Here is a 20,455-nt window from a genome sequence, read left to right as displayed (position 1 = left end):
AAAATATGCATGTTTAAGCAAAATGTATTATTTCTGGCCTAAATTAAGCATTTCCATGCATAAAAATGACTAAATTAACTTGAATAAATGTTGGGCATTCAGAAAAGGCTTTGAAAGACACATGGTATGTAGTATTCTACACTGGTCACTAGGTGTCAGCAATGTCACATTTTGAGGCAATAGCCGTCGCAGGACTTATAACACGGAACTCTCCCAATGCTAGCATGTGAGTCTATATTATGGCTTATTTTGTATTATTGCATTTACTATTGTGGGTCATACAAGTGTAGGTTGTAAACAGGTTTTCTATGCTCTAACTTAAAATATTATAATTGATAAATAAGGAATCCCACTTGGCGGAAATTGACTTATCGTGGTCAGGTCATTTTGGGGTGATGCTTTAGTGTAATGTTTGTATTGCTTGGTGTTTTGTACACTGGCTTTCATTAAAAGATGATTGATCTTCCACCTCCTGCCTGAATGAGGTCTTCTCGGATGTTGTCTTGATGCAGTCCTGTGCAGTACTCTGTTCACTTATCTTAGGTCTCTTCTTGTTCAGAAAGGGTTTTTTTAGTCTTCCTCAGATTTGTGGAAGTCTTAATTGTTTGGAATATACAGTATTTGATTTGTCACCATCTGGCAAGCCCGTCAGTCGTTATTAACTGATATCTGGCCTGATAACTAAAAATGGAAGATCAAACTAATCTTATCTAACCCTCCATTATTTGTTAACATTTCTTTTTTTGTAACTGTTTTTATTGACTTTTATTAGAATTTGTTGACTTTGTGCCGTTTCAGCCATGATGGAATCTTTACCCCAGCCCACAAATAAATCACTGTAAGGACCCGTTGTGGACCAGTCTACCATGCAAATTGTTGAAGGGGGGGTGGTGCTTGAGCAAAGGGAGAACCCATTGCATTGATAAAGGTGTGGATATACTGTACAGTGTTTATTCAGTTATTTGATCCCCTGCTGATTTGGCATTTGATTTTGTTTAACCCCCTTACAAAGACATGAACAGTCCCGATGTTTTTGATAGGATTATTAACAGTCAGAGACCGAATATCAAATCACCAAAACACCTGAAAAAGAACATTAAACCAAGGTTATAAATTAATAAGTATTTAATGGAGTTAAATACTGTACATAACTTTGTACTTGCTGGAGTGGCTTGTAATAGGAGGGGTTTTGGTCCACTCCTCTTTACAGATACTTTCCATATTACTTGGCAACTCATGTGATTAAGGTCCAGAGAGTGACTGGGCTACTCCACGATAATGTGCTTCTTCTTGAAACCATCCTTTGTTCCAGTGGTGCGTTGGGTCATTGTCATGGTGGAAGACACATCCATGCCCATCTTCAGTGTGGCTGAGCCTATTTTGAACTAATCATGTCTTTGTAAAAGGGTAAACTGATAAAACCAGTAGGAAATCAAATCATTATTTTCCCCAGTGTGATAATTTTTCACTTTTGTGAGCATTGCAAAGGAGGGCCTTATTTAATTATTCAGAGTTCAGGCATGTGCAGGATGTGGATATCTATAAATGTTTTCATTTTGGGTACTTATTCACAAATAGAAATGTTGGGCCTGGGTTCTAGTTTATTGTAGTTTCTCTGTCAATTCAGTAATCAGTAATCTTCAGCAATAGTTGGTCAGTCATTCTGTATCATCTTACAAAATGTTGCTCAGATAGGTTTCATTCGGCAATGAATTCAGATAGACCTCAGTCACTCTCCCTGTGGTGCAGTCTTTGTATGACAACAAGCTATGTATCAAATCAAGACTACCACACCTTGTGTTTCCAGTCCATCAGATGCACCATCTGTGCCAGATTGCAGTTACAGTTCTGTGTCCTAAAGGAAAAAAAACAACAACAAATTTGCTCATGGTGTCTGTGTCAACATGGCTGTTTTACTGAGACATGATAAAGTTGCGTTGTGCAGTTGGAAGAAACATCTGGTGCATTATTGGCAAACTGATTTAATGACGAGAAATTACACGTAACAATGTTATACAGTGGAACTTTGGTTAGCGTCGTTAACTCGTTTCAGAAGGTGCGGCTCTAACTGAAACATACTCTAACCGATGAAATTTTTCCGATAAGAACTCATGTAAATTCAATTAAGCCATGGCAAGGCCAGAAATATTAACACAAAACATATTTTTATAGTTTTACAATTTTATATATACGAAATATACATTTATTTTACAATTATAGTTTAACATGGATAAAACAATTTGAAATGCATATAAATAAATAAAAATGACGATTGAAAGGGATAAATTAACATTTAAGGTCACTTTTACCTTCATTGAAGACGTGATACAAAGACACAATGTGGTTGCGGGACCAAAACGAGATATGGAAATGCGAGACAAACACCAACACCTTTGTGTTTTTTCATGAGTTATATAGTGTTTCTCACCTCAAATTTCTGCTTTTCTTTTGATCACAGCTGCCACATCGCCATATTTGTCAACAAAAGTAACTTTAGATGTTCATTTATGCCTTTCATTCATCATTTATATACATTTAGAATTGTTTCATGCATGTAAAACTATAATTAATACTAAAACGTGTTGTGTTTGAGACTTCTTTGGCGGAACTGTGTTAGCAAAGAACAACAGCATCAACCGCTGATGACATCATAGACGGGTGACAGAGCTGACTTCCAGTTCCTGTTTCCATGTATTCAACAACGCAGAATTGCCGGTTTGGACTTGGCAACAATCATGATCTGGGGTACGTTTCCTTCAATTAAACAATAGAGCTTCAGGTTGTGTGGGGGCATCAAACGGCGTATCTATGTGGAGATGTTGCAGATGGCGTCCATCATGACGGAGGGCCCTCATCTGTGTGGTAATGACTGAGTTTTTCAAAAGGACAACACTGCAGTTCACAATGCCCGCCTGACAAAGGACTTCTTCCAGGAGAATAACATCAATCATTTGGACTATCTCTGAACTAATTCCAGTTGAGAACATTTGCGGATGGATGGCAAGAGAAGTTTACAAAAATAGTTTACAGAGAGTGGATGCCCTTTGTAAAGCCAGTTTACCCCTTGGAGCTACGTTCCCACACACTTGAATCAAGCATGCCTAAAAAAAATGTGAAAAAGTGATCAACAAGAACATTGGATTACTGTAGGAGCCATGGTTCTAAACTTCAGCTGAACAACAGTGTATTTCAGTTAAACTGGAGCTTGCATGTTCTCCCCGTGTGTGCGTGGGTTTTCTCCGGGTACTTTGGTTTCCTCCCACATTCCAAAAATAGGTTAGTTGGCGACTCTAAATTGTCCATAAGTATGAATGTGAGTGTGAATGTTTGTTTGTCTATATGTGCCCTGTGATTGGCTGGCGACCAGTCCAGGGTGTGCCCTGCCTCTCGCCCGAAGTCCGCTGGGATAGGCTCCAGCATACCCCGCAACCCTAATGAGGATAGGCGACATAGAAAATGGATGGATTGATGGATGGATGGATGTTGTTTTCCAGTCAGTTGCTTGCTCAGAATGATTTGTGTGTTGCTCCAATTTCTTCTTTCTGCATTTTCTTGTGTGCATGAAGCATACAAGAGCTAATTTAAAAAAGTCACGGATGAAATGGCCATATTAAAAAGATGGTTTGATTTATAAAAAAAAAAAAGTTATCTCTGAACTTAAGTGAAACTAAAATAATGCTATTTGGAAATACCAGAAAGGACACACACGACCAAATACAAATAGAAAATCTCACAAAAAAACAATACAAGCAGTTGATGTTTGCAAAATACAAGGCAGAAGAGTCTTGAACGTGTGTTATGCTTGTCTATATTATTATTTATTTAATATTATACTGATTATTATATAAATTGTGAAAATCTTAATTATTACATCATCATATTGTTACATTACCTTATTATTCTATGTATTAAAAATCACATATGGAATACAGGAAGTGAATAAAATGTACCGAAACGACGTGGAACGGTTGGGGGTAGGATTAAATAAGCTTTGCTTCTTCCTACTCCTTTCCGACATGTGGAACTGTGAATTGAGTTATGTGATGTATTCCATTTTAACTTACATGCATGTTCAAATAAAATTAAACCCTTACCATTTTGGAGCTGTACTTAGAACAGTCTTGAGTTGCAACAGTGCAAAATGTGCATTCTTTCAACCGGTGTTCACATGTTGAACAGGAGTGTATTGCTTACAGAATGCTTTAAAAGGCCAAACTGTGCAATGCAATTTTTAGATACCTTTTTAAAATTTTGATATGAATAAATTTGTCGGGAAAATCTATTTTGTAATTCAGCTGCATAATAGCTGCCTACTAACAATTTTGCATTCTCATTTAAGGCCTGTGGGGAAAAAAAACTTTCCTTTGTTAAAATGAAATGTCATTTTGGTTGAGAGCAATGCTTTTTATTGACATTAAATTAAACCCGAATAATGTAATTTACGTGCATGTGATATAGATATTGTTTATTTGTACCCACTGTGTCTGATTCAAAAGGAAAAGACTTGGAATTTGCATTATTTTGCAACCATTCCTTTAGATTTTCTTGTAATGATTTTGTTCAGGGTTATTTGCCTGTTGATGAATGCAGTTTCAATTCAGTTAGTTAGATAACACTAACTGTATGAGACGAAGTTGCTTGATTTCAAATACTTATTGGTCCATGAACAAACTCCAATTAAGCATGTGAGGCAAGAAAGAATCCTTTACTTCACGAGGGGCATGCTCATCCTTAATAATATTCAGAGGTATCAAATTTTGGAAAAGTAGCTATAATTTTCACCTTATAAGTGTCCGGAAGGCAGGAAAAACAGCTATTCATTCTATACAGTATTATATACATGGATAATATATTTAGAGACTCAACTGCATTAGTATGATCAAATAGGACACAGATTAGTTACACCATGTGTTTCCAAGTGGAACAAACTTTGTGTTTGTCAGTGCATATTATTGTCATTACATTTTCTGAACCAGGATACAGTGAAACAGCGTATATACGGCGTATATGCTCTCGCCCAGGCTTCAGCAATTTAAATCAATTTCACCCAGCACACAAAATAAAAATTATTCATAGAACTCTTTCACTAGATTCAGTTTTTATCAGATGAGATGGCTTTGTAAGAGAATTAACAAGTGTCTTTTTTTTTTCCCCCTTCCCTCCTGTGATTACACCAATGTCCGGACCCCACCCACATTTCCCTCAGGACTCAGATGGCCCCTCCAGACCAGAGGCTGCTCTCCCTCCAGTGTTTTCTGCCCTCCGCCAGTCGAGAGTGGTGTCATCCACCTCCGAGGAGGAAGAGGCCCTGACAGAGAAGTTTCTTAAGATCAACTGCAAATACATAACTGATGGCAAGGTAAGATATCCAGGTTTGCTAAGCAATATAACAAATAGAAAATGAAGAACACTTTTAAGAGAGCACAAACCTAGCACAATGCAGTCACACTTTTACTCGATTTGGTTAAATTAGTGCATTTTATTTTTGCGAGCTAAAAAGTTCAGTTTCAAGTGAAGTGAGTATACCCCTCACATTTTAGCAACTGTTTTATTATATCTTCTCAAGGGGCAATATTGTCGAAATGAAACATGGCTATACCTTCTGCTTGAGGATGGCCCACAGTTGCTAAATTGGGTTCAGGTTTGGAGACCGACTTGGCCACGCCATCCCTTCAACTTAAGCTTCCTCAGCAAGACAGTTATCATCTCTGAGGTTTGTTTGGGGTGGTTATGTTGGAAAATTGCTATGCGGACCAGTTTCAGAATGGAGGGGATCATGCTCTGCTTCAGTACGTCACAATACATGCTACAGCATGAACTGAACTGCAGCTCCTCCATGCCGGCATCGCTCATGCACACTCATGCTACAACCTTGATTGACTGTAGGCAAGACACAGTTGTCTCAGTACTCACTTGTGTTTCCATTTTAGACAGCAATGACTGTGTGTTGAATATTTTTCAGCAGTAGTACTATAATGAAAATGGTTCCTGAAATGTGAGGTACTGTATTTGCTCAATTTTCTGAGATACTGTAAATGAGGGCACCAAGAATAGAATGTCTTTCCTTGAATTACACAGACTCCACCCTGTCTGTCACCCACTGCCTGCCAGTAAGCATGTGTGTGTCAAGGCAGCTTTCCTGCCCATCAGACACGCACACAAAGATCCATGGTATTGAACCACTGCTGAAATGAAAGTATTAAAGTGGTCAGCTCTGACGCTCAATACCTTCTACTTGATTTAGAAGATTTGTGGTTTCAAATTGGCTCTCAGTTGTAACAATAAGGTTTTGATCATTGTTAGTGATAAGTAAAATCTTAGTTAATTTCTTTGGTTTGAAACTTCTACGCAGGACTGCCTCGCATGAATGGAAGACCACAACTTTCTGTCTGTGTGCAGCATATTGGGAACAGCAACACAGACCAGCAGCATGACATATCGAAAGGGCAAATTGTTACTCAGCTATCCCGCTTTTTCTTCTCTGCATCAATTTCAGGGTGCAGTAAGCGGGGTGTTGCTGGTGACACCCAACAACATCATGTTTGATCCACACCGGATAGACCCACTGGTTCAGGCCCATGGGTGTGAGGAGTATGGCATCATGTGTCCTCTGGAAGAAGTGCAGTCTGCTGCCATCTTTAAAGAGATCACTGACCCCAAGATCAGAGAGACTGTGCCCGAGTAAGATAAAGCACACACACACACACACACACACACACACACACACAACAAAATGTGAAGAGAATATTACATACGTTTCATTTTGTATATTTAGAATGTTGACATATTTGTAAGGATTTTGTTTCAGTGCACTGCCGGTATTGATTCAGTTCATCCTCATCTTCCAGGGATTATTTTCCTTATTTCTGAGAGACTTCGTAATACTTTTTCAGAGATGTTAGGTCAAAGCCAAACAGTTTCCATAAAAAGTTGTAATTCAGACTAAAAATCTAAAAACAAAAACAATTTCTGAGGTAGCTAAGGTCAAAGGTTTGGCTGAGGGGTCTTTTCTTTTCAAACTTTTCTTTTTCACTTTTAATAACTCTTTCCCACTCTACAGGATACTATGTATGTAACTATTTATTACACAATGTTTATGTCAGTTTTACTCCTGGAACTATTTATTTTGTTATTATTTTTATTTTTTAATTAAGGTATCGTCAATTATATGTCCTGCTTTGCACGTTTCTGTCAACTTTTACGCCTTTATTTATTATTTATGTATTCTGTATTACTGCATAACCTATCTACAAACTCTATTAACCTTACTATTAAACATTTATATTCTTTTATTCCGGATTAGAACATTTGTAACCTGGTTACATCAAATTAAACTAAACTATTACCATTACTCATGAAAGAAAATACTTGGTGGTGAGAGGTCAAATTAGTGCAGATTTTTTGCATCGGTTGTTAGCCATTTTTGTTAGTTGAAAAATATCTATCTATCAAAGCCTTTCTTCCCTGCAAAAGACTGATACACTCATTATGGTTCATGCTTTATGCATTTTTGTATCCACCCCCAGCTCTAACCCTCACAGAAATGTAGCAAAATTCTTCTAATCAATGTTTCTCTGCTGCACCCACGGTCTGATTACATCAGCAACCAACTGACAGTTTAATTGTTTTCCCATGTTTACCCAAATAAAAAAGGAAATGGCAATTATACCAAGGTTAATTAAGTATGCCTTCACCTTCCTACGCTCTGGTTGCTGCTCTCAGTGCAGAAGGAATTAGTCACCTCTGTGGAATCAATTGTTTCCTTCCCTTTCTTTTGTTTTCTTTTGCTTGGATTGTTTTTAAGTTATTGGCAAAGCCTAAATGATGCAACTATAAATATAGTGTTGGAGCCCTGGCGAGTGCTTTCCTTTTTTGGTTTCCTCTGCTGGCAGCTTGGAAGGCCCAGTGCTGTATTTAGCTGGTTGGGAGTTGCTGCCCATGGAACAGTTATATTGTCCTGGCAATCTGTCACTTGCTCTCGCTCCCCTCAAAATTGATTTTTTTTTTTCTCTCTGTCTGTCAAAGGGTATGTAATCGGGATACCCTATGTATCCCAATGCTCAATCATGTCAGATGTTTCAGGCATGTTGCAACAGTGGATTAAGATGTTCTGTCATATCCATAAATATACAACTGAAACGTTCAAATTCGTCTTGTGAGGGTGTCACACTAGCCCAATGCATGTGGCAGGATAATAAAAGAAAACAATGCTATGAGCACCATTTGTGGTGTCAGTGGTTTAGAAGTCAACGACCATACAATGTGTGAGTTGAGAGTAAACTTCAAGCTTGAAAAGAATGGGTTTACTATTGAAGGCTTTTTCTTGGTCCGAACATTGGTATGATATGATTTGGTTTATTTGTTTCAGACATGCTGACCAAATTGTATCAAGGAACATCACGTAGTGACATGTTCACAGTTCAACATGTCTGAAAAGTAGTAGGAAGAAGCACAGCCCCTTCTCCATGTGTATTGATAGATAATTCATTCACATAACTTTTACATGTTTACACCTAACATATTTCACTTGTTTACACTTTGTCATTGAAATTTTGGTCACTTCTTGTGTGAAAAGGAAGGAAAACTATATAGGAGTTAAAATGACACTGTAAACTTTGTGCAGTGTGAAGGAAAAAAATTAAAAATAATAAGACAAGGGTAAAATGTAGTAAAAGTGATACATTTGAAATAAATTGTTAATAAATAGGAATAATACGTGACGACATTAAATAAGGCAAGTAAATAAAAATCGTTGAATATAAATAATACCGTAACAATTTTGACTGAATTGCACAATTATAAGTCATTTCTGTATATGAATTTGTATGTATATATATTTATATTTGTATATAAACTTATTGTTGAGGATCTGTAAATGAGATGTTTCTTACTATTGTTGAATTTGGCATAATCGGCTATTGTGGAGTTGTTATTGTCGATTGTTGTTGACTTCTTTTTTTTTCTTTTTTTTTTTGGATTGAATTTCCTTTGTGGCTGGTAAGGCAAAATATTTTTAGGACATTTGTGTTATTGGACAGTCAAAATTTGGCATTTCCTGATTAAGATAAGAACTGCTTGGGCCCTCCATGTTTTCAGCAATAACAAGTATGTTGAAATGGAAGTAACATGCAGCAAGGTGGGGAGGCAACGCCATCCCCACCAAAGAGTTTGCTTTATGTAACTTTGGGAACTTACCCAGAACCAACTCAGAAACGGCCATAAAGGAAAGCAGTAGTAGTGAACCGTGACAGCCTGTAGGGTAAAAACCTCCTTAAGGCAAAGCATTATGGGTAGAAATGATTGTATCTCATTTTACATCATGTATGTTTCCAGTGACCTGGAGCCTCTTCCTCCTGAGAGGCATCCCTCACAGCAGAAGGACCCAGAGCAGCGCCTAAGGGAGCCAGGGGCCAATGACAGTGGCAGCACTGCCCCACGCAGCACGGAGGGCTCAATCTCAGAAGATGTCTTCACAGAGACAGAGCTGTCCCCCATACGGGAGGAAGAGCAAGCATCCAGCGAGGATGTTGGTCTGGACAAGTCTTCTGGCGCGTCTACAGAATCTGTGAAAACCGTGACTCAGGAGGAGCGCACTGGCTCCCAGGTGCCAGGCAGTGCCCGCAGCTCAGTCAGCCATCCTGAGGACCCACTAGCAGTAAAGGCCTCGGCCTCCTCCACAGGAGAGGATAACCCTCTTGACACTGCCACTGAAAAGAATAGCCAGTCCCCATTGGGATCCAAGCAGCACAGTGAAGAGAAGCCACCAAGCACACCCACTACCAGCACCCCCACTAGCCAGGCCCACTGCCCCAGCAGCAGCACCTCTCGTCCAGGGTCCCAAAGCTCAGCCGCCCCACTTTCCACAGATACTCTTTCTGCCACAGCCAGTCCACTGGGGAATGCCAACGAGGGGACGGAAGTTTCCAAAACAGACTCTATGCAACAAGAGATGGTGGAGAAGGATGATGTAGAATGGGAACAAAAGGGCAACAACTCACAGGGTAAACACATTCAATTAGTAAGAAAGAAAATGTTTATAACACAGTTAAACTTTAAATCACAGTTAATTATTCTTCTTTGGTGAAATATCTCTTTTCAGGCCTGTACCAATTGGTAGAGTTGAGCTGTTGATCATAATGTGTGATGAGGAAGTTTTGAATCCCTAATTTTAAAAATTGCAAGCTTCCCCTGTCTTTTATACTGTATTTCCATTCTGCTTTGGTCTGGTTCAAGGAGAGGGGCGATTGTGACTTTTTGGCAAAGCTGGGCTTTAAACATCTCTGAAACCGTAAAGGCACTGTTTGCAATCAGGGCAGCATTAGCATTATATACCGCCCACCGAGTAGCCAAATAGTCATTGTCATGACTATTCAAAATACTAGCCTCTGGCAAAAAAAAAGAAAAAAAAAAAGTAAATGTTTTCAGTTTATGTACAGTTCATTACATTTCGAAAACTACAGTACAGAAAGCAGCAAAATAAATAAACAGTATACTTTAAACAATTGAAACAATATCCATCCCGTATTTTGAAGTAATGTAATAATGCTACATTTTTAAAGCGTCTAATTGATTTTAAATGTCTTTCTCAAACTGCCCAGTTATGACCACTTGCAGGCCCCAAAGCATTTGGGATTAGGACTTTGCTGAATTGCATATAGGTAGTTCTCTAAAGCCTTGTTTGTCGCTTCCAGACGAGTATTGCCAAGTGACCCTCAAATAAGATGGCTTTCTCTGTTCAGACAAGATTTCAACATGCATCCCAAGTTTGTTGACTCATTGTTGGCATCCATCTTGGATGAAACGGTGCATTTGTGGGTGCACAAGTGGGTCACTATTCGCACATGAGGATGCATTGTCATGCCTATCTGAGAACTGGTGCACTGTACCTCGAGCTGTCTGCTTGTGATCATATCACAGAGGACATACACCAGGTCTGAACAGAGCCTCCTCGCTTGATGTTATATTACCCGCTTTAACTGGACTCCGCTGAATAGTGATTTCAACACATATTTCTGCAGGAGGGAGTTTTCTCATTTTCCCTCCAGCAATTATTCTGCAAAAGCAGTTTACAATTTTTATCTCAGCAGGGTTTACCACCATTAGGTGCATATTAGCACAGCCCACACAGTAACAGCAGCAACTTCAAAAACAAGATGTATGTTTAGCCACTATGGTGCCTTTGCAGATGAGCGTTTTGGCCATTGTGTTATATAAGGCACAAAATGTGCCAGTGTAATGTTCCTGGCATGGTGATCTCATTCAGTGTCCTTAGGCTGTGATAATGATAAATAATGATGGACAGAATACTGTGCTAATATAAGCTGTTTGTTTGCTACTCTTTTATTTTTCTCATTGGTCAGATGATAAATCGAACAGTAAATGGAAGATATTAGAGAATAAACAATCAAGGCTTCTTTATTGTACGTGAAATAAATGTTGTGCTTGTTATACCAATTAAATAACCCCTTTTGATTTAATATAGTATTTTGCTTTTGAATTCAATTTTTTTTCTCCTCATCTTCAGAGAGGCGGAAGAGCCGCTCACACAAGTTCCTTTGTCTGCGGGTGGGGAAGCCCATGAAGAAGACATTTGTTTCCAATGCCAGCGCCTCTATGCAGCAGTATGCCCAGCAGGGCAAGAAGCACGAGTACTGGTTTGCTGTGCCGCAGGAGAGGTCAGTCGCTTTGCAACATATCGTCAACATGCATTACGATTCATTGCACTCATAACAGTCTTTAACTTATAAATGAATCAATGTTTTGTGTTAGGCTGTGTGGAACCGTTTGAAATAAAATAAAAAAAGATACATATTGGAAATAAAGTATTATTTCAAGTAGTATAGTAAATTATTTGTACTTATTGTTATATTTTAATCCAGTCAGATATGCAATGTCAGGTTTGTGGGTCTGTCACATTCTGCCAGACAGCAAATGATTTATTATTTATTTACTTGGCAGGCAAACTGGGATTTTTAGTTTTTCAAAACTAATAACTTGACCTAACTTTTACTTTAAGAAAAGCAATATATGTGAACCAGTAAAAGCTGTCATGCTTTTTCATTAACATTTTGCCATTTCTCACTACTAATCACATTTTAATCAAGACAGGCACCCATGTCACTCATGGCTCCATTATGAGGTATGCCTCTCCTGGGAGGCACCTGAGTACTTAAGCTGTTTGGCTCCTCTGAGGGATACCCACCAAACCACTGCATTAGATGCTTCTCAGATATGCAATGTGTTGAATTTAAGACTCTAGTAAGAGCCCTGAAATCCCACTTCATCATGAACTATGAACATCTGAAGTCTAGCTTTGTTGTCTGAGCCACAGGTTGCTTAGCTACACCATTTCCCACCTGGCGAGTACTTTTCCATGTTGAATGCGACTTGTAAGGGTCATATTAGGATCATATTCGAAACAAGCTTTGAAAGATGTTTTGGAAAGATGCTTGTAGATGTAACAACTCATTTTGTGTGAGTGTGTGAGATGAGTGCTTCTATCTTGGTGTAGGGAGAAAGTAAAGTGTAATATTGAATGAGCCGAACACAGCTGAACTTCCTGACCTTCATGCTTCTAAGGCAAAGTATTACACTACAGTGATATGGATTTATACAGTATGTCTGTTTATCTCGCTTTCTCTATTAAAAATGTGCAACTTAATCAGCTTAAACAATCCGAATTAAAGATAAAACTAAATTCAAGTAGAGCTGAAGTCACACTTCTCCCTTTGTGGAGGTGGTTTGGGAGGATCGTTTTATTGGTCATTTCATGGTACAGTAGACGCCCCTACAACGTAAATAATCCGTTCAGAGAACCTTTATGTTATAGGGTTTTTATGTTATACGAAGCGTAAAATACATGTAAATAGCCTAATCTGTTCCAAGATCTTCCCAAACTCAGCCCTTTGGCCCTTCAAAATATTCAAAGTCCACCAAATATGGTGGGAAAATATGAGAAAACATTAGCATAAATATAGTAGAGTAACATTCCAATATAAAATAAGGTAATAAGATTACTGTAAATTAATAAAACGTAAAAACAAAAACAATCTTACCATTCACAAGATGTCTTGATCAGGAGCGCAAGTGGAGGCAGCAGGAGGAGGACTAGCCTGAGTCAAAACGCGACTCAAAGAGTAAGAGTCAGCTGGTCTCACAGACAAACGCACACGCGCTACATGATAATGCTGTGTGCAGAATTTTTATTTGTAACTTAACTTAATTGTTTAAGTTAGTTTAAGGGGGACTACGAAGAGGAAGGGAGGTTGAAGGAAAAAGCCTGTCTCTCACACAAACTCACGTACGCGCTGTATAAGTCAGCCAATGAGTTGAGTGCGTAGGCGGTGCCCCGATAATCAGCCAATGAGAGCGTGAAGCGTCAGAAGGCGTCACCAAGTGTAAGCTGAATTTGCACCGACTTCATTGTTAGTGTAATTTGTAAGGCATTAATAAAGTTGATTGGAAAAAAAAAATCTTGCACCAACTTGACGCTTTACGTTATATGGAATTTCTTCCGTAATACAATGCAAAAACTTTACATAAATTCTTTACGTTCAGTGGAATTTACGTGAAAGGAGGTTTACGTTATGCGAGGTACTACTGTATTTTTTAATTTCTCGTTTATCACTGTTAATTACTTCCAGACCCGACCGTGATAAGTGAATTTTGGCAAGGGAGGACTGTATATACTGTATTATTGCAGATGGCTGATATATTCTTACCAGGGCATTGGACTCAAAATATTTTTTAGGGCAGGAAGCGCCTCTCTGTTACAATGCTGTGTTATCACAAGTTGAATTATCTGTCATGGAGTTGCAAAAATACCCAAATGAGAGCATTTTTTTTCTTTTTAGAGGTTTGTGTCATATTGTAATTCACCACAGCAACTTGTAGTAAATAACTGATGTCATTATTTTTGTGGTGTTTGTGATCAAACAACATCTCCAGTAAGCCATTACTTGTTTAGCAAACATTTAAGGACTAGACAAGGCATTGTTAACTAACAGCCATTTGGAAAATCAGAAAAAGAATCTAAACAATTACATAAATGGCACATTTTATATGTTAAATTCCTTTGTTTTTTATATATTAGACCAAAATGTTTACCTGATCTGTGACAGAGTGTATTTGTTGTAATTTGTGGGTGTTTAGGGAAAATCGATTATAATTGATTTTATTTGTTTGTTCCCCCACCTTCAGGTCAGACCACCTTTATGTCTTCTTCATGCAGTGGAGCCCGGATATGTATGGCGAAGGGGTCAGAGGAATGGGACAAGAGCCTGGCTTTATGGTTGTCAAAAAGCACGAGGTGTCTGAGAGTGCTGAGGACGAGGCCATCACTGACCTCAATGTCAAAGAGTGGGAGGTAGGGTCAACCCAGCTGAACTTGCCTCAACCATACTTGCATACTTTTTTGACCAGGCTCGCAGCCATGGATTAATCATAGTTTTTTTTTACTATCCATTAATCCATCATCTGTGAAACCAGAATCATGTGTGTTGTATTGTATGTCAAATTGAACAGCCAACACTTCAGTTTACTTTCACTATGTAATGCTCAGTGTAAATGTGCTGTATTGTGGTGATCAAACTTTACGTTTTGTAAGCTGCTTCCGTATCTGGAATTCTGTGTACCACGTCATTTGTTGATTTTTATTGTAATGTTTATGTGAATTTAAACTCACATGTATTTTATGTATGCCGTGTGAACACTTGCTTTGATTGGAATTGCAAATTCGAAACTTCCAACCAAAGTGTTTTGCATGTTTGTGGAATTGTTGACTCTTTTCAGTCAGTGTATCGTGTGGCACATGTTGTGTGGCAGTCGCTAATGTTTGCCGGAATTCAGCAGCCTATTTTGCTGAATGGGAAACAGCCAACATCATTCTACATTATTTTATATATTGAATCAAATTTCATTTGGGCTATAATTACAACAGTACACTTAATATTTGTTTTCACATTTTTCACCTTTTTTGGTGTCTTTTAAGTTTTCTCCTGATATGTTCTTACAGAATGTGGAAGTGGTACAAGGAAGCAAAACCAGGGTTGTGTTCTGTTCTTCATAGTTACAGCAAACCAGTGGTTCTCAACATTTTTGAGTCGCCACCTCCTTGATAACTTTCCTTGGTGTTTGGTTTTTTTATGCGCTTGTTTATTTATCTGCTTCCCCTTCTCTCCTTTTTAATTGTGAATTGCAACCACTCAAGTTAGTCCCACCCCTTTGCTAAGTAGCCCAGCTAGCAATGCTTAAGGGGGTTTAGGGTCCACCGCTGTACATTCCACATTTGGGCTATGTTGAACGCAACATCAGGATACTTCTCAGTGTGAACGCACTTGTACAGTCAAAATGCTACGGAAGTGCGCCAGTTCAGACACTGCCTATTTTTGTTCTGTTGTTAAAACAACAATGACAGAGGGGGACCAGCAGTTGTACTTTGTGCTCTTATGAATATCTTAATGAATTTATACTGATGTGTTACAGTGAAATGATTTTGACATATTTTAAAGGCTACTTTAAAGCTATTGTTTTAGAAAAATCTCAAAAACGTATCTATCAATGTGGCAGACTGGTGGTACTGTTGCTTTAAATTCTTTGTGTAGTGGGTTGCGCTTACAATATTTCAACCAATGTGGTTCCGGTTCCATTCCTGTCCCATGTTGTGATTGGCTTTTGGTAATGTCACTCAAGTCTTGTCGCATGACGACCCCTTCAGTAAAAAATGTTTGCGTTTAGACAGTCAGGTTGATAGGGTACAAACCTTGAATGTATCTCTCTCGGGTGCGGGACTTATGCTCTGTAATGCCACTTTCTACTTTCAACCTCGCCCAGAAAGCAAGAAATGTTTTCTAGGAGGGTGAAGGACCAGGAGAAACGACTGACACCTAAGTATACCCGTGTATGTTCCTTACATTCAGTTGACTTGTCAGATATACAGCGATGTACTTTCCTGTACGTTCACATGCTGTGTTGTGGTCGGCGAGCCGCGCTAGCTTGCTAGCAAAGCTGACTAGTCCGCTAGCGAATTAGCTCGTTCCTTCTTATTCTTTCAGTTATATACAGAAAAAGTGAACTATAATATTCAGCGGTACGACCGCTTCGTGCTATGATCCCGGTGAATCCAGGCGAGTGGTCTGGAAAGTTTGCTGGGCAAGGTGGCTGCAATGACACAATGCTGTATTAACTGCGATGTCGCGTTGAAGTGGGGTGGAATAGATTTTATCTATATTAGTTAGCAATGTCTTTTACTCCGACATACTTGTTCATTTGCACGGCTATGTGTGGGTTTGTCGTTTGAGTTCAGACTTTGTTACTGCTAAAGTAGAACTTAACATCGTGAATGTAGTGGTAGTCTGTCACACAAGGTTTATTAACTCCTCAGAGTGGCTGATGGTTTAAACGTGCACCTGCTTGTACTGTTTACGTAAACTGTTTGGGTAAGCAGTGCTTCTCAAATAATGAGGGGGGCGGGGAGTACTTTCAGTGTTCAGTGGTTAGCATGTTGGCTACTTAGGAGATCGGGAAAATCTGGGTTCGAATCGCCGTTGGGCATCTCTGTGTGGAGTTTGCATGTTCTCCCCGTGCGTGCGTGGGTTTTCTCCGGTTACTCCGGTTTCCTCCCACATTCCAAAAACATGCATGTTAGGTTAGTTGGCGACTCTAAATTGTCCATAGGTATGAATGTGAGTGTAAATGGTTGTTTGTCTATACAGGTATGTGCCCTGCGATTGGCTGGCGACCAATCCAGGGTGTACACTGCCTCTCGCCCGAAGTCAGCTGGGATAGGCTCCAGCATACCCACGACCCTAGTGAGGATAAGTGGCATCGAAGATGGATGGTTGGATATAACGCAACTCCATGTAATCCGTTCCCGACACCCAAAAATGTTAACACAAAACACTTCTTTATGGGTTTACAACTACAGTTTTACATGGGATAAATGAACATTTAACGTTACTTTTACCTTTTATGAAGACTTGATTGTTGACAAAGACTGCTATGAGGCTGCGAAATACATATGGATACCACCTTTGTTTTGCTATGAGTTATTTCGTGAATTCAATCGTGTTTCTAACCTTATGTGTGTTTGTTATTCTCAAAGTTCTATCATGAAGCATTTACGACTGTTTCTGCTTTTCTGCTTGTTGTGATGGTACTGTGATAGAACAGAAGAAGTGTGTCCTGTGGAGTAGGCCATGTGGGGTGTGACTTTGTTGGACTAAATCCATGCTTAGAAGGTCACCATGTGGATGTCTGGAGTCTGGCTTGTAGTTTTGTGAATTGTTCCAAACAGAGTGCGCTTTAATGGCCAGGGGCTCAAGAGGATAAAAGCAGTCAGACATAAAATACTTTTGTTCTGGGAATAAAGTTTTGTCTGTGACTGCAGAGCAGATTCTGCTGATTTTGTCTATGAATTCTGGTTTATAAAAAAAAAAAAAACAAGTTTTACCAGAGTAGAACATTAGGGCTGTGTTGTTCACAAAAAAACAACGCAGAAGAACTGGAGTGTATACATTTTTAGCGGTAAAATGCCATTGTATGGTTGTTTTTCGAGACAGAAAAGGCATATGTTTGAAAATGTGTCTCAACATGGCATTTTTTTTTTTTTTTTAAGATTGTTAAATGTAATTCTGTGTAAACACTGACAGGTATCTTAATAGAGGGTGTTGCAAGTGTGACTGCCAAATTGCCCTGCAATGTAAATGCAGCCTGTGACAGAAACTTTCTCACCTACAAGTTACTATCTGGTATTGCTATTGCATCCTTGTTCCTCTTGAGAATTATTTCTGTCCTTTTGTGGTCATGTTGTATTCATGAGCCTGTCGGTTGTTGTGTTCGAACAGCAGTTTGCTGAACACTTTAGTAGTTTCACAATATCCTAGAAGGATGCTGTTAAACATTACACAAACATGCAAAATGACAGAGTGCTTGAAAATTGCCCCGGCCCCTTTCTTCTAATGAAGACCTCTGTTGCATCACAGTGCTTCACGCACATATGTGACTTCAGAAACCTTTCATCGTTGCTAGCAGTAGAACTGGCAGAATTGTATGTTCCACCTGCTGTGCCTGTTTTTGTACTACCAGGTAGTGTCTATGACGGAGTACCACCGTCGGATCGATGCTCTAAACAGCGAAGATCTGCGCTCACTCTGCAAACGACTCCAGGTGCCCCGATAACCCTGTCTGCCCACTCACTCTGTATTTCACCCAGCCCTGCTTCCCTCCCTGCCAGCACAGTCTCCTTTAGGCTCCAGACTGCACACTCCATCAGTTGTTGTTGTGTATATAAAAGCATTCTCTTTATTTAAAAAAAACAACAAAAAAAAAACGTTTTATGGGGCACATTCATAAAGTGTTGAAATAACTTCCAGAGCAGTTGACTAAAAACGTATCACTTGAACACAGAAAAGTTGTGTCAAAAGACTTGATGTGTTGCCATGACAGCAGCCTTATCTTTACATGTCAGACTTTCTGAGTCTGGTTATGTTACTAGCTCCATGTGTTGGACAACACATACTGTGTGTGACTCTCAGGAATAAATATGGTCAGGGAAGTCCAGTTGTTCTTACAATTGTTCAACAAAACTGCTGGAAAATCAAATGAGCTGTGGTGAGTTGAAGAGGTTGGAAGCATTCCTCCTTCCTGAATGGGTCAGTGTACTCTGATAGCAACACATGTAGACCCATTGTGAATGAGGCCTGAAACATGACCACATTCCTAACCACCAGTGGTGGTCTTATCAACAAATTTAAATAATCCAAAAACCCTGCAGCTTAGAGAACACGTCCAACAATGCAGTGTAGATGTATCAAGTAGTTTGAATCCAGGTCATAATTTATGCAGGAAACACCAAAGGTGTCAAAACACCAAAGGTGAAGGTAAATAAGCTTGTGGTTCTTCTCCTATTACCCACCGAAGATGTTGAGTGCACTCTCTTCTGCTTTTTTTTTTTTTAGTTAGGGCTGCACAAAATGTGAATCAACATTGCTTAGAATTGACATTGCAATTCTCTGTGACGAGGGTACATATTGTTATGCAGAAAAGAATCCATCAAATCAAAACCATAGCACGCTCGCTCCCTGGACAGTACAGTCATGCACATCAAAAGAAAAGTGAATTATTGCAATCGCTCCTTCCGTCTCTATCAGCGGGGAGAACCAGGGCAGTGGACCCACTCACCATGGCCGACGAGGCCCACTGGGGCATTGGGGGAGGAGGAGAAAGTGTCAGCCGTCAGGTCCGCGATTTCTTCAGTCAAAAGGCAGCATTCAGTAAAATTGTATAAGTCGGCGTCATTTAGAAAATAGATTGCATAAGATTTTTTTGTGCAGCCCCAATGTGAGTGCAGAGCGTACTGTCAAACCTATTCCCAGCTCACCCAAATACTCCCAATGTGATATTTAATAGACCGGAGTCAAAGTAGCTGAAGTCGCTCTATGATCTTAAAATAGCAGTTTGCTATGACATCTCTCAAGTGCTATTTGGGACGCAAACTTAATATCATTGTTATGCAATGCATAGATGTCTGACTGGTGTTTGTTGTTGTAGATCACCACCAAGGAGGAGGTAAACTCCAAGCATGACACGTCCATTAAGACTGAGCTGGAGCCAGAAACATTCAAACCAAACCTCAGAGAGCCAAGTGATCTCTTGGAGGCTGAGCAAATAGAGAAGGTATCGTGCCTGCTGCAATCCACGTCTGGACACTGCTTGATTTGTTTGGATCCCCCCCCCACACACACACACACCCATAGGAAATTATTTGTTCTAGGGTCGAACATTCCCAATAGAAAAAACCTTTAAGATGACAGGCATTTTTTTCAACTCATATTTTATACAAGAATAAATCCTTAGCTTAAATAGGTAAATGCTAAAGCATAATACAAAGGTGACCGACTTTGCAATTGTTCCTCATGCAGTTCACTTTTTAACATTCCTACTTTTTTGTTACACCCCTATAGTCACCTTTACACTCTTATTACTCCGTGTTTACAGCACATTGCAACCCTTATGCTGCAGGCACTCTAGATGGCTGCTAGCTAGCAAGCAAACCACTTAGCCTCAAATTTATTTCTTCTAAGCTTAAGGATCTTAAAACTGACCACTTCCACACGGGATAGGAGGAGATCTTTATTTTCTATGGTGTCAGACATGCCATGGCTGTCTTCATGACTTCATGCACTGTAAATGTAAGGTAATGTATGTAATACTACATATCACTTGTATTTCAATGTTGTGACTAATGGGCCATAGTCTACCACGAAACAGCGAACATTTATTAATTGATTTCTTAAAAAACGCGATATAGCGAGGGAGCAATAATGGAACTGCGATATTGTGAGAGATGACTATGGAGCTTTAGAGGTTCCATTGTATCTAAAATATTGGATGTAAATATCTATAGTGACCTCATGACTGTCTAGCACAACTACAGACTGAGAGAAGATCGTCTGAC

The 20,455-nt window shown here is 39.3% G+C and overlaps 1 protein-coding gene across 11 annotated transcripts in view; it reads left to right on the top strand.

The window, feature by feature from the left end:
* The window catches only part of oxr1a (oxidation resistance 1a), a 152,374-nt gene that overhangs the window by 126,720 nt on the left and 5,199 nt on the right, over nt 1-20,455 (top strand). For 10 of the 11 annotated variants that reach the window (XM_054781623.1, XM_054781628.1, XM_054781632.1 and 7 more), the window contains 7 exons: nt 5,207-5,359; nt 6,497-6,681; nt 9,334-10,001; nt 11,525-11,675; nt 14,200-14,365; nt 18,085-18,165; nt 19,549-19,674. In XM_054781623.1, the coding sequence (XP_054637598.1) occupies nt 5,207-5,359; nt 6,497-6,681; nt 9,334-10,001; nt 11,525-11,675; nt 14,200-14,365; nt 18,085-18,165; nt 19,549-19,674 (1,530 nt within the window). The remainder of the gene's footprint in view (nt 1-5,206; nt 5,360-6,496; nt 6,682-9,333; nt 10,002-11,524; nt 11,676-14,199; nt 14,366-18,084; nt 18,166-19,548; nt 19,675-20,455) is intronic. The other variant, XM_054781625.1, reaches the window with a different exon arrangement.

Source organism: Dunckerocampus dactyliophorus, chromosome 7 (assembly GCF_027744805.1).
Source record: "Dunckerocampus dactyliophorus isolate RoL2022-P2 chromosome 7, RoL_Ddac_1.1, whole genome shotgun sequence".
In the NCBI taxonomy this organism is placed as follows: Eukaryota; Metazoa; Chordata; class Actinopteri; order Syngnathiformes; family Syngnathidae; genus Dunckerocampus; species Dunckerocampus dactyliophorus.
This window is presented reverse-complemented; position numbering and strand designations above follow the sequence as displayed.